The sequence below is a fragment of the Cheilinus undulatus genome, linkage group 18 (assembly GCF_018320785.1).
Source record: "Cheilinus undulatus linkage group 18, ASM1832078v1, whole genome shotgun sequence".
NCBI lineage: Eukaryota > Metazoa > Chordata > Actinopteri > Labriformes > Labridae > Cheilinus > Cheilinus undulatus.
This window is the reverse complement of record NC_054882.1, coordinates 23619441-23633921: the sequence shown is the minus strand read 5'-3', so window position 1 is coordinate 23633921 and position 14481 is coordinate 23619441. Positions and strand designations below refer to the sequence as shown.

The 14481-nt window shown below is 41.3% G+C and overlaps 2 protein-coding genes across 2 annotated transcripts in view; one reads left to right on the top strand and one right to left on the bottom strand.

The window, feature by feature from the left end:
- mnat1 (MNAT1 component of CDK activating kinase) overlaps positions 1 to 8179 on the top strand; it is a 50217-nt gene extending 42038 nt beyond the window's left edge. The window contains exon 8 of the mRNA XM_041811894.1: positions 7900 to 8179. Coding sequence (XP_041667828.1) covers positions 7900 to 8020 — 121 coding nt within the window. The 3' untranslated portion in view covers positions 8021 to 8179. The remainder of the gene's footprint in view (positions 1 to 7899) is intronic.
- Positions 8180 to 8191: 12 nt separating this feature from the next.
- Positions 8192 to 14390, bottom strand: trmt5 (tRNA methyltransferase 5). The gene is made up of 5 exons (XM_041811893.1): positions 14351 to 14390; positions 13634 to 14232; positions 11452 to 11576; positions 10708 to 11347; positions 8192 to 8445 (listed from the first exon to the last, which is right to left on the bottom strand). Exons 1-5 carry the CDS (start codon positions 14356 to 14358, stop codon positions 8384 to 8386), a joined length of 1434 nt encoding a protein of 477 aa, XP_041667827.1. The 5' UTR covers positions 14359 to 14390; the 3' UTR covers positions 8192 to 8383.
- Between the last annotated feature and the right edge of the window lie 91 nt (positions 14391 to 14481).

Below are 14481 nucleotides of genomic sequence, written 5' to 3'. Positions count from 1 at the left end.
GTTTTTGTTTTTGGGCTGCAGCCTGGATCAATTCACACGTCTTCATACCGGTAGAAAGTCAGCACCATCATTTCTCGGACAGTATTGATACAAACAGCTCTGCCCTTAGATACACATGTATTAACATTTATATGAACTTCACTGATACACACATGGGGGGTAAAAACACACTGCACATCTACACAATGATCTTAGTGTGAGTGTCTCTCACAGGGTTACATTTTCTCTCAGGGCAGAGTGTAAGAAGGAGGGGCAGATGGGGTAGTGGTGCTCCGAGTGTAACTAGAGCTGCCTAAGGAATGCAGGGGGTGTTTTTGGAGGGCCTGAGTGGAGTTTTTTGGGGGGGGGGCTGACTCAAGGGGTAGGATGGGTGATTAGGGGGTGACAGCTGAGTGCTGACCCCTCTATAATGACAAATCATCTGGCAGGTGTGTGGCTCTGCACCCCCCTCAACCCCTCCAATCTTTCCTTCCCATCATTTCCAGGGCAGGAATCCTCCGCCACTGCTGGAGCGGAGCGTTAAAGGAAGACTTCCGGACATCAGCGCAGCCATCCAACAGCCTTTCAGAAGTACTGGGCAGCTTCTGTGTAGATATAGCTTGCCCTGTGCTCATCAGCTGCCCTCTTTGTGCACTCAACTCTCATGTCCAAGCTCTCTTGCTTTAATAAACTAATAAGTTTATTAATAACATTAATAACTAATGAGGCCTCAGTCCTTGGAGTGGTCTCGGATAAGGAAGGTTTTATTGATTCATATTTGTGGTTTTCTTTTTTTTCTATTTAGTGCTGATTTAAAAGAACACTTAGTTGCTCTAACTTTATGAAAGTCAGCATACCCTGGCCTGTATGGGTCATGAACCATGCTGACGACAGCCTGAATCCAAAAGGCTTCAGATCTTTTCAAAGTAAAAACAAAAGCTGACCCTGGATCAGTGAGGGGGCTGTGAAAGCAGACAGGTGCTAATCTAAGAGCCACTCTCAAGTCAGTGCTTTGAAGCAAAAAGTGAAGTCCAGCCAGATTTCAGAGCTTTCCAAACATCCCATTCATTCAGTTTTATTTTGTTATACAGTAGGGGTTCCCCAACTTTTCATCCTGTGACCCCCAAAATTACAGCCTCAGAGATTGGGGACCCCCACCTTCCTTGGTGGTGGTTAAAATGTAAGATGTATCATAAAGTATCATATACAAATTTACAATAATAGATAAGACATACCACTTTAAAGCATTTAAAATTTCTCAGTGTTTTTTGGAAAGCATCCCACACTCCCCCTTTAGAGTCTTGCAACCCCCCTGGGGGTCCCGACCCCTTTGGACTTTCTGTTAAGTCTTAATGTGGCAGCCATGAGGTGACCTACAGTGTTGAAAAGCCAATGCCAAAATGCAATAAACTGCACTTCCTTTTGTGTCCTATTGAAACTGGCTGCAAAAGCCCCAGAAGTCCCATAAACACCCATGTAAAATACCCATTTTTACAGCAGAGATAAACGTGGCACCAATAATAATTTTGGTCTGAATAGTTGGCACACAGTGTACAGATATGATTTTAAAAAATAACTCATCTGTTTTGATGATACTCAGGCTGAGACTTGTGTGTAATAAGGGACTTGGCTGTTGTGACTGACAAGTGATGTGTTCTCTTTGCCATGAAGATAAAGGGATGTCTCAGCCCCCCTCTTTGCCTGTTGATATGTACATATCAGTGTTGAAGAGTGGGGAATGACTTGCAATAAATAAGCCACAAATAAGATTCAGATGGATCATGACCTAACCACTTAGCCAGTGATCATCAACTGGAGGCCCGGGGTCCAAATCAGGCCCTCCAAAGCTCCCCATTTGGCCCCCCAAAGATCATTCTTTTTAAATCCCTACAGTTATCAAGTTGATCAAGGTTACAACGTCTTTTACAGGAATAACAATATGTTTAATTCAATTTGATTTGATTAAATCTGTGGTGTCCTTTGTCAACATCAGTCTTTTGGAGAGTGTGATTTTCCTGCCTGAGAATCAAAACAATAGACCAGTTTACTTCATTTGTTTTTAACCGATCAGGAGGATTATGCATATTAGCATTAAACCAAGTGACGGACAACATAGATGGCGAACCCATCTTGCAAAGCTCCCATCTGAACCGTTTGGGCCCAGTTAGAAAGTGACAGGACCAATCAGCGCTGAGGGGCAGTACTTTCAGGTGTAGCAGAGTTGTGACGTAAACAAGCAGCAGCAAGAAGCTGGTGCAATTATGGCAGAAGAGCTTAGCATGGATGCTGCGGCTACATCATGTGTTTTGTTGCTCTGATTGGCCCGTAGAGATGTGACAGACAGAACATTCATCCAATCACACTCCAAGTTTTTTTCAAATCCTCTGCCTTTTCCCAAATGTTTCCTATTGAAGCTTTCCCAGATGGATGTGTGATACAAACCCATCTGGCATGTCAGGTTACCTGTCCAGACAAAATCTGGCCCTCATGCAGATGTAGTTGATGACCCTTGCACTAAGCTGTCAGCACCCTGTCTGTTCCCCAGTTGGCATAAAGTTAGCTCTGGACTCCATTTCCAATATGGCAACTGCCATCAGTGTGCTCAAAAACTGTTTATCAGAAATCACTAGGTGACGTCAGTGAGATTACATCCATGTTTCATAAAGCATAAAAATCACTAACAGCACTTCTACAGTGAACAGTGTTTAGACTGATTGGATATTGTCTTGCACATCTGCTCTGTGTGTTTTTTAAATGTTGATTAAGTATCTGCTTACAGGCCTCTTTTCTTTTCCATCAAGCTTCCACATCTCCACTTAATCCAATTCCAGCCAACACATGGAGTCTAGACAGGAGGCCCAACATAGCCCGCACCTCACTTTAATATCTGCTGTTTTCCCTCCAGAGACCCAACCTCTCTGCTGGTTCCCTCCAGAACCCAAACACCCTTTTTTCCACTGCAGCATTGCTGATCCAAACACAAAAAGGAGCCACATTCTCAGCTGGAAATCACGCAGAACCCGCCGGAACATTTCGCCACTTATCTTTTCACTTTGAATTAAGGATGGGGCTGTGCGGTGTTTTCCAGGCAGCAGTAGTGGGGAATACTTTCAGAGTTCCATCAGGAAAATCTCTCAGCGTTATTAGCATTAACAGGAGACATTGCCCAGGTATTCAGTGTTCCAGTCCCAGAGTGGAAAAGATGTTGTTTGCTTTGAAAAGTTTTGATCCAATTGCCCATGGCTGCAAAGAGAGGAGGAATCTTAGTAGTAGTAGTAGTAGTAGTAGTAGCAGTGTGAGCAGGGGTTGAAAATACTGCAGAGTACTCATTGATTTTGTGTCATAAAGAATCTGCAACTTACCCTTATGCTGCTTTCTCCTCAAGTGGATGTCAAGGTTATTTTTTTTTTTTATAACTTAATTTTTTCCCCATTTTCCAACAACATAAACAGCACGTTTACATTTTCAGTGGCCCATCAACATAAACATTTTCAGGGACATTTCAGGCATTCTTTTCAGTCTTACATAGTCAAATTATTCAGTGGTATCACTTTTATTACACATAGTCCATTTCCTCCGGATCTTTTCATGTTCATTTCCTTTGAATTTTAGTAGGTGTGTCACCTTTTCCATTACATACTGTATATATCCTGTATGATCTCCAACCAGTGTTCTGTCAAGGTTATTTATTTCCATTGTTTTGAGGAAAAAATGAAAACAGTCAGTACAAAAGACATTCAGTGTATCACTCCCTGTGTGTAAACTAATGGAAACCCCCTGTCATATTCCCTTGTGGCGATCTCGGTCCAACACGCACACCGTCACACCGTGTCAGTCTGTTGTCTTCATCACCTGCACTCTTCTTTTCCCACCCACCCCACCTCCCTTCAAGCGACATAATGGGCCAGTCCAAAGTGACCCATATTTACCCAATAATACAAGGCTTTGAAAAGACCCATATCGAGTTGCAGCTAATGCTCCAGTGGGGCCTTGAGAGTGAAAGATGTTACCGGCCGAAACGGCTTAGGTTTCAGGGCCCTACGAAACAAAAGGCAGTCCAGTCCTCAGAGGGGGGGGGGGTGGGGGGGTGGGGGGTTAGGTGAGTAAGTGCACACAGTGTGAAACAGTAGCATCAGAGGGTCTCATAGCGTCTGTTTGAAAGTGGTTGGTAGGTTGCATTTTGCTTTATGATTGGAGGATGTGTTAAGAGCCTGATTGTTTTTGTAGGAAAGTGTCCTGCAGATTTTAACGCAGTGCATGTTGTTGCACGTCTTCGTCTGCTGTTAATGTTTCAAAAATGTCAAGTACAGCCATGTGAAAAGAGTTTATCTTTCAGCTTCACCAACATCCAAGCCTGGTTGTGTGTATGTACATATATGCAAGCCAGCCTTTACAGGAAGATGCGGATGCGTCCGCTGAGTTAATGGAGCAGAACTAAACTAACCTCGGCCGTTAGGGGTGAGCAGAGGCCAGACAGCGTTGGTTTAAGAGAAGAGGTTGTGTGATGATGATACCCAAAGGTGATTTCACCTCATATCCTCCCTCCTCGCTCTCCCCTTCCCACCCACCTCCTCCCTCATCCTCACCCTCTCCTTCATGTTCTTCTCTCTCTCTCCTCAGGGGCAGGCAGGTATAAAGTTACACAGAGCTCTCAGCTTTCTTGGAAGGAATGACCACATGAGTAGCTCGGGGATTAGATTAGCAGGAAGAGCAGACTTAGCCGGGCTGTAAATAGCCCACTTTTTTCACCATTAAAAAGGGCCCCAGTACAATATAATCAATAGATAGCACTCATCTGATGCAGGAAGCCATATGAGAAGACCTCCCTCAAGTGCTCTGAAGGACAGGCTACAGCAGCTTGTGTCTAATGAAGTTATTATTAATCACTGGGCCTCCTGTTTTCAACTCGTGTGTTGTTTCTCTAGTGGCTGATGAGTGGTAGTTGTATGCGAGACCTGATTGACATCATGGGCCGCACTTTCATTCTTCATACTGTTCCACAAGCCAAGGTCATCCTGTGAGGTTGCCTGGTGTCTTTCATTTTATACCACATTTGTGTAAGTGAGTATTAGTCATGGGAATCGTCTGGTGACTCATAATAGGGTATCATATATTTTATGGCTCATGATAATATCAAAATACAGCCATTCTGCACTAACTGATGTATTGCAAGACAATTATATAATGATACATCAAGTTGACCAATTTAATGAGGACTAAGGATGCCTAATGTTATAGGCATGATATTGGTATCAGCAGATGTCAGCTCTGAAAGGTTATTATCAGTATTTGGCAGATTTGAACATTTTCGTTGATATTTACAACTAGTATACTGGCTATAAATATCGACTAGTATCCACTGTATGCAGTGCCTATAAAAAAAGTATTCACCCCCTTGGATGTTTAACCCTTTTATTGAAATTATTTATCAATCATGTACAATATAATTTGGCTTTTTTGACAAAAAAAATTCCAAACAAAACTGTAAAGTGTAAATAGATTTCTACAAAGTAATGTCAAACAAAAATTGTGTAAAGTAAAATAAGTGGCTGCACCTGAGTGCAGTGAATGTGTCTTAAGTAATTGTAATATAAAAACACCTGTTTCTGGAAGGTCCCATCGCTGGTTAATCAGTATTCCTGGCTACCATAGCACCATGAAGACAAAAGAACACTCCAAGCAACTCAGAGAAAATGTTATTGAAAGTATAAGTCAGAGGATGGATACAAAAAAAATACAAGGCACTGAACATCCTCCAGAGTTCAGTAAAATCTATCATTAAGAAATGTAAGGAACATGGCACGTGTAAATCTGTCTAGATCAGGCTGTCCTCACAAACTGAGTGACCATGCAAGGAGGAGACTAGTGAGAGATATTCTCCAGGTAGAGAATGACCCAAAGAATACAGTGAAAGCTACACAGAAATGGCTTAAAGACAACAAAGTGAATGTTCTGAAGTGGCTGAGTCAAAGCCCAGACCTCAATCCAATAGAGAATTTGTGGCTGGCCTTGAAAAGCCCCAATCACCGAGATAACTTGACAGTTTTACAAAGAAGAATGTAGTAAGATTACAGTGTCTAGATGTGCAAGATTGAGACTTATCCACACAGACTCAGTGCTGTGATTACAGCCAAAGATGCATCTACTAAATACTGACTTGAAGGGGGTGAATATTTATGCAGTCACTTATTTTACATTAAATATTTTTATTTAATTGACATGTAATGTTGTAGATATGTTTTTTTAACTATGACATTGAAAGTGTTTTTGGTCATGTTTTTGTCAAAAAAGCCTAATTTTATTGACCATGATTGATTTTTAAAATCAGTAAAAGGGTAAAACATCTAAGGGGTGAATACTTTTTATAGGCACTGTAAGTCTAAGTTTGATACAGAGCTACGTAAGCTGAAGTCTTTCTCTTTGTTCATCCTATTTTCCTTTTTTTAAATTTAAAGTGTTCTATGGACTGATGTTTGTCTCTTTGTTCAAGGACTAAACTGTCAGGTCTGAACCATATCATGCATTCCTAATGAAGATAAAATTGTCCTTTAAAACCTGAAGTTCAGGAATATGTATTCATTGCAATCCAGCGTCATTTTCACCTCACCTTAACTCTTAACTTCTTTTCAGCGCCATTTGAGACTACCCTGCTGTCAGGGTAGTCTCTTCATTTTTGGCCAGTTAAAATCTATTCATATTTCATGTGTTCGTATCATAAGTGTGCCCTCATGAGGAGTCCTGATGTAGTGATCTGAGTCAAATTGGCACTGTCACGCACTTTTTCAATTATAATATTGATTTTGCACCAGCGATGTACGTATCAAACATTTCAGGATGAAGACATTGCCGTATCAATTTTTTCCCCACTCCGGGGGAATGCAATTCCACTTTCATTTTTAGTGAAGGTTTTATTGGACTACAAACAAACCACATTGTAGAATCATAAAACACCAAAGCCAAAAACAAGAAATCCTGCGAGTAGTCTCCCCAACACCTTTTTTTCCCTCTCCTGTCCATCTCTCATTCACACACACACACATGCTTCATCTTTCTCAGTCTGAGCCTCCCCACAGGTGTTGGGTTACTCTGTAAAGCAGCTTGAATGGGCACAGAAATCACAGAGGGCCGTCTGTGCTCTTGATATTCCTCTCGCTTTGAAGTTCCCCCCGGCTCACAGGAACAGGGGCCACAAAGCCCGACTCGTGTGAGGGCTTTAGGACTCTATGATTCCAGCAGGGCAGGGTGGAGGGAGGTGGTGCTGTTGGGGGGGTACTGACAGGCAGAGCTACGTGTTGTCTCAGTTGCTGGAGGATTTTGCTTTTTAGCTTTGTAGACACATGCTACGAGAAAGTGGCCCAGAACATGTGTGCGTCACTTTTTGATGGCACAGAACAGTAAAGGAAGGATTAGACTGGGTGGAGGGCACAGGTTAAACTCCCTTTTACTCACATGAGTCATGAGTAGAAGGGAATCTTTCTGTGTGGGGACAAGATTTGGAGACTAGATTAGCAGCTCGACTGTTTTTCTGTCTGTGCACGACTGTGAAAATAAACAGTGACTTTTGGCTTCGCTTAGGAACCTGAAAAGGGGCTTTGGCAGGCTACATCTGTAAGCACTTAAAAAATAAAAGACAACCATAATACTTTAATAGAGCCATGTTGGAGAGGCTTTTAGGCACAAGGTGCTCCAGTGTTAGTGTATGGGTACGTCTGTCTTCGTTGATCTCATCAAAGGGCCAAAGGGTCGCAGAGAGCCAGAGAAAATAACTTCAAGTGTGGATTTAATGAAGAATAAACTTTCACTCAAGTTACACTCACAGGAACTGCCTTTTAAACTGGCGCTCAGGCTGCCACTCAGTCACTTTATTTACAAAATAGCTCACTGCTGTTTCTGACCAGGGCGCTCTCTGTGTGTTCTCAGGTATCTGAACCACGTGCGGGCTGCCATGCCCCAGGACACAGCTGGAGGATACACCTCTGCTTTGGCCTGTCATCGAGCCATTCAGGACGCTTTCAGTGGGCTGTTCCCTCCTAGAGGATGAACACATTCATGACAGACACTGGTGAGAAATGTGATCTAAAAGGACTCTAAAAACCTGCTGCTGTCCATGTGGAGCAGGGAAAAGCTTCTCTGAATTATTGTCAGGGGTTGTGTGATTGTTTTTATATTTTCTTATTTGAATATTAAAAAACATCTGTGACCAAACGCAATGTTTCTATCATTTTACATTTATTTAAAAGTGAGATAACTGAAATGTCCACTTCTGAACAACAGTTGTGATAAATTTTTTCTCACAACAGGATACAATGACATCTGATAAAAAATAATCTAATACTTTGATGAACAAAAATGATCCAAACTCAAAAGTTTCCTTGCATCCCTCAATGTCAGGTCAAAATGATTTTTACATGGAATCTGGAGCTTCTTCACATTTCTTTTTCTTTGCTGCTGGTTCCTCCGATGGCTCTGTGGAGAAACAAATTTTTTTTAAATCATATACAACCTTACTGTTCATCAAACTGAAAAAAAGCATAAGCATATCAATAGTACCGGTACACTGAAAACCAAAGACGGCACAAACAACAATGACTGGTGTTATTTTTAGTATCTCAGTCTGTTGATAATCATAAATCATATCAGTGAGCAGACAGACAAGTGAATTATTCAGAGATTACAGTTTTCCATAGCTGAGGGTTATATTTTGTAATATCTTCATTTTTAACAACTTAATGTCAAAAATGCAAAGCTCGTCTTCATACTTTTATACAAGAAATTGAAAGAAGTTGCATGAAAAATTATTATAAATCAGTCCCAAAAAACTTATAAAATTACTTTTAAGCTTTTGTTGTGAAATGCTTCTCAGGGCAGACTTAATTTATAAGCCTCCCATTCTCTGAGACACTGCCCCTTACCTTAAAGGTCACATATTTTACCTCTTAAGACAAGTTCATATTGATATCAGAGGTCCCTAAAACATGCCTGTGAAGTTTGTTGCTGAAAAAAAACACTCCAGTATTGGATTTTTGCATGTCTAAAAACCCCTCTGTCACAGCTCTGCTCAGAATGAGCTGTTTCTGTGTATATTAATGGGCTGGGGGTGGTGCTAACTCCCCACATGACATCATAAGGGGAAAATTTGAGAACGGCTTGTTTCAGCACACATTTTCTGAAAGGTGGAGAAAGAGAGGGGGGCAGGGAATGGATGTTTTTGATTCTTGGGGGGATTGTGGATGGACCAGGGGCGCATATTTTTGTTAGAAAAGCCTGAAAAAGTGTAATTTGCATAATATTTGATCTTTAATATAAAACTTAAAGTTTATGTTGATTTTGGTGCCCCCATGTGGACAAAGCAGTCTTATTTTATGCTGTAAATGTATGAAACCTGATTTATACTTCTGCATCAAACCTATGCCTTAGCACAGTGGTTCTAAAACTGGGGTCTGCAGAATAAAAAAGATTTAAGTAATACCATGTCATTAGAAAGCCAGTAAATACATATAGAGATCAGAGCGCCATAAAACAACCATACTAAACCAATGACTCCCACATAAGTCAGCTTTGGGCCAATAAAAACTCAGATATGATTGTGACATATCATGTTAATCTATCACTCCTCACGCATCAGTCACTTTGCTCAGGATGCATCTGGTGTGCAGGTCCAGCAAACAACAATGGATAAATATTTAAGCGTGTCCACATCAACAAGTGATGTTAGGCCCAAACCAGCTAAACTGAGAAAATATGACGACAGCTATCTGGAGTTTGGTTTTATTGAAAACAGCGACAGAAGACCAAAATGTGATGTGTGTCTTCATGTGAAACTGTGAAGCCATGAAGCCTGCCAAGCTAAAGCGTCATCTGATAAAGCATGCAGAGTTTAAGGACAAAACAAAAGATTTTTTCCGACAAAAGGGTAAGGAATACATCCGCCAGAAAACATGAATGTGAATCTGATCAAAACCTTAGAAAAAGCACAGGGGATTCTTATTTGGCTGCTCAAAGGATAACAAAAACATTAGAAGTCATACTCAATTTGACAAGAACTTGTATTAAGGTTGAAGAGTTTAAAATACAGCATCTAGGAGTACGAATAGCAGTTAACATATGTTTCACCAGCTTGAAGATTATGTGGAGGTCCTTGGAGAATTTTCTGCCCTGTAAGGGGTCCCAAGCCCCAAAAAGTTTGAGAACCCCTGCCTTAGCATAGCCATGAGCCCTATGTAGAGGCCTACACAGATAGCCAATGCGAGCCACAAAAATGTATGAATACATCTAAACAACATAGACCACAGGCCCTGTGATTTATCAGTGGTGTAGCACTTGGTAACTGCCAGGCTTTGAGAAATGTCTACTGGCCTATTTTGTGGACTCCAGGCATTGGTTCCCGATCTGGGGTCATAACCCCTGGGGGTGCTTTATCTTTAAACGTGTTTTAAAACCTTCTGAAACACCATCTGTTCATTACAGCCTACAATCTCTCCTAAACCCTCAGTGCTGATCATCTTTTTAGTGCTGATCATCATTTTAGTGTTGATCATCTTTTTGCCTGTTGCTTACCCTCTGGCAGCAGTCAGAGGTATTGCAATATTTAAAAAAGTCAAACATGCCCTTGATGATCTTGTTTTTGTGAAACTTGAGAGACATCAGTGTAAGTTTCAGTCAGTTTCATAACAGAAAAATTCCTCACAGAGGCTTTAATTGACCACTGATAAATGATTAAATCCTCACCTGTCTGTTCTTGATCACTGCTGAAGAGGACATCTTTAGGAAGTGTGAATGTCACACACATCATATCCTTGTTGGGGGCTACATTACGCACAAAATGTACAGAACACTGTTTCTCCAGGGGATATCCCAGGCTGCAGGATGCCCTCTTCACGACATCTGTCTCGGGGTCGTTATCTTTGGAGAAGCCGTAGCAGTGCACTGTGGGTAGGCTTCCTTCACAGATGCAGTCCTGGTGTAGCAAGCCTCTAAAAGCATCCAGGAAGTCTAGAGCCAATGCAGGCAGGTTCATCACCACATGGATACTTTCTTTTCCCTTCAGCAGTGCTGGCAGCTCCTGCTTCACCGGTCCCCGGATAAACGCTCGGCCATCCAGGTTGAAGGTTCGGACTTTGCTTTCCACCTTATTGAGTTTGCAGTTGTGCTGAAGCCATCGGTACGACTCTGGGTTCAGATCGTTTGCCAGCACGTTGGCACCGGAGCGGGCAGCGGGGATGGCAAAGGGACCGACCCCAGCAAACACATCAAACACGGTATCGCCACGTTTGACAAGCTGCACCACACGCTGGTGCTCCGTGCTCAGCCGAGGATTCCAGTAAACACGAGAAAAATCAAACTCATATGCCACCCCGTTTTCTTTCACCTGCAGCACACAGACAATCCACAATCAGTCAATGTCATTTAGAGCTGTATTTGTGTGTCTGTATCATTAACAAATATTTACTGGGTGTGTGTGATTTAGCTTACTTTTGCGACCATGTTTTCCTCTCCAGCTAGAACCTCCATCTTGAAGTTGCGGTACGTGGAGTCGATGATGTTCATCTTGTTGACCACACAGGTGACACCGGGATTTTTGTCCATTATGACTTGGCCTACAGTGGAAGCAAGCCTGGAGTCAGCAATCAATATCACTTAGCAATCCTGAAAGTTGGTACTGATCAGAACATCATGCATCTGTAGGTATTTAAAAATAACTTTATACAGCACTTTAAACAACTGATATATACAGAGTGCTTTGACATCATTAACAATCAGACAAAACAGAGAGTCTTCTAAAAAAGTCGAACACAAAAGCTGAACAGGTCTGAAATGCAGCTGAAAGAATAAGACAATACAATTAAATTAAATTCTATTGCAATGTAGAAGATGTCAACGCATCAGAAGAAACCCACCCAAATAAACCAGATGATTAAAAGAGATGAGTAAGTATCTTATCAAAAGAAACAAAGGACTGTCAGAGTAGGACAACACAAAAACGACTGGGCATGGATAAATGGATTAAGAGCAGTGAAAAGAATATGGGAAAACAGAAATTTGCAAACAAGTCTGTAAAAGTGAGTTTTATGATGTGGGGGAAGATGAGATTAGAAACAAATACTTAAATAAAATGTGTGTACACATTAAGTAAAATAAATAGTATTGTTTTTTGTCCATGTAGTTAAATATGTAATACAGCTTCTATCTCAATGTGACATTTTGAAAATATCTATCCTATTTATGTGCAGTTTCATTCCAAGAAATTTTCCCACTGACATAATATCATCTGACTGGGGTACACTGGTAAAGATAAAGATGAAATGCTGATACTGCTTCTAATAAGATAAAAACAATGCAACAACTTCAGACTCTTCATATGCAGATAATGCACTTTAAAATTCATCAATACAACCAGTAATAAAATGATGCAATCTTTGTCTCTCTTAATGATCCACAGAACAGAAAAGAACCAAAGCTTTAAAGACGCAGTCATATTTTAACAAAAAATGCTGTAAGCTAGAGTGCAGTGTTGGTTGATTTAAGTACAGTGGTTGGCTAATACTGATGCTTTTTGGCAAAAGATGCATCGGGTTGATGTTTAAAATAGCATTTCGGCCGATGCAGATCTTTTTTCCATTCCATATTACAAAAATGCGGATGTTCTCGCTTGTGTTTAACCACAAAAACAGATCATAGCTGTAATCACAGGCAACTTCTTCTGCCAGACAAAAAAACCTTCTCTGAAGAAGCAGTTAGGTGTACTAGATATCAGCACTAAATTGATACTACACAGTAGATGATAAAATGCTATTGACATCTGTTGATGCCACATTATTTGGTGTTGTCATTTTTATTCAGATCAAGTACAAGCACAAGTACTTACATTTGGTTACTCACCAATACCAAGAATTAATATGAATAGCTAATATAATCCTTAAATTTCTTAATATTTGGAAGGCTTGGTCATGTATATATCATCACTTTGCTAACCCTAACTTCAAGCTGTAAAACGATACTGAGAACAGTATTAATGGGAATGTTTTTAGAGTATGAGTCCTTAGGCTTGGTACCAGCATGATTCAACACTATTATTGGTATCGGCACACATCTACTTTAGGAACACAAACATAAAAGTATGTAGAAGGTGACAGGAGGTGAACCTAGGGTTGGGTATGGTTTTCCTGATACTGGTGCTAAATCCATAGTTTTGAAATGGTGCAGGTTCCTAAACACTGACTGAATTTGTACATTTAAGAGAATAAAGTGCATTAAAAGTAGGCAGCTTATTAAAGCTTTCTCAGTCTCGTAAATAACTCATATATATATATAGAGTACATAAGTAAAGGAAACAGGTGTAGCTTCTTCATATAAGAGGCTCAAACTAAATTTGTATACTTGTGTTGCATCAGGGACAATGTTAATGTGGCAGCAAAGCATTCGTTCTTTCCTTAGGAGTGGTGGGAGATAGCACCAGAGTGGTAGGGTACCAAAATGAAGCGCCAAAATCTGTCTTGTAATTCAGCACCACACATTTCGGGCATGTTTGCATCTGTGCCATGTTTGTTCTGGATTTTGATACTCCTCCCTTGTGAACCTGACACGGTTGAAAATGTACTAAAACATAGGCAAAATTTTGAGTAGTGTATTGATATCATTTGAATTTTTTTCTCACCTATGAGGTTCTTGTAAGGCAGCTGGTGGTCCCTCAGGTTCATGTGTGCGATATGTCCCACTCGGCTAAAAGAAGTGGTCACATCCTGACCCTGAGGAAGCACGGCCTCCAGCACCTCTTCACTCTTCAGGTTGTCGTAGGTGAGCCTCAGATCAAAGTACTGCAGCTCCTCAGAGACACTGAAGGACCTCAGAGCCTCGGCCTCAGCCTCACTGAAGGAGCTGGTTGAAGTCACTCTGTGGGGGTCCAACAGGACTAAACGAAAGTCATTACTCTCCTCTTTATCCTGGACCACTCTGGGTACCCCGGGGCGCTGGATGGTCGACTTTCTCAAACTCTTTACCACTTTATTTAAAACCCCTGTCGGCACCCGTAGAGCTGGGACAGTGATGGCCTGTGTGAATGCCTCTTTGTCCAGACAGGTCATACCCCGGACCTCTGGAGGAGGTCGGTAGAGTTTATGCTCCATTGTTGGCCCCAAAACACAGGCAGAAAGAGCCAAGGAGAGCGGTGAAGGTGAAAAGCAGAGACTCCGATATGAAGCGGCTGTTTTTAAGTTTCTTTGACTTTGTACACACGGAAAGACTCTTAAAATGAGCCTGAAACGACAAAAGAGCTGCATTGATAAACAAGCAATAAAATAAAAACATATGATAGATAAATTTGACAATAATGAGGCAGGAAATACAGTAAGTATAAAACACAATTAAGACTCACCTCAGCATCCTCGGCTCTCCAGCATGTTCGTGCTGTGTCATCAACGGGCGACCGAGAGCCGACACCTGATTGGTCAAACGAGCTAATGACCGCTCTCTGATTGGACAGTCTGCCGCCTGACACTTCAAATG

What these genes read in the sequence shown, in the direction of transcription:
- trmt5 (XM_041811893.1), bottom strand. An exon ending in GCCTTACAAGAACCTCATAG is followed by an intron (nt 11,577 to 13,633) that starts GTGAGAAAAAAA and finishes CTTCCACTGTAG; the next exon opens with GCCAAGTCATAATGGACAAA. An exon ending in CAGTGATCAAGAACAGACAG is followed by an intron (nt 8,446 to 10,707) that starts GTGAGGATTTAA and finishes GTTTCTCCACAG; the next exon opens with AGCCATCGGAGGAACCAGCA.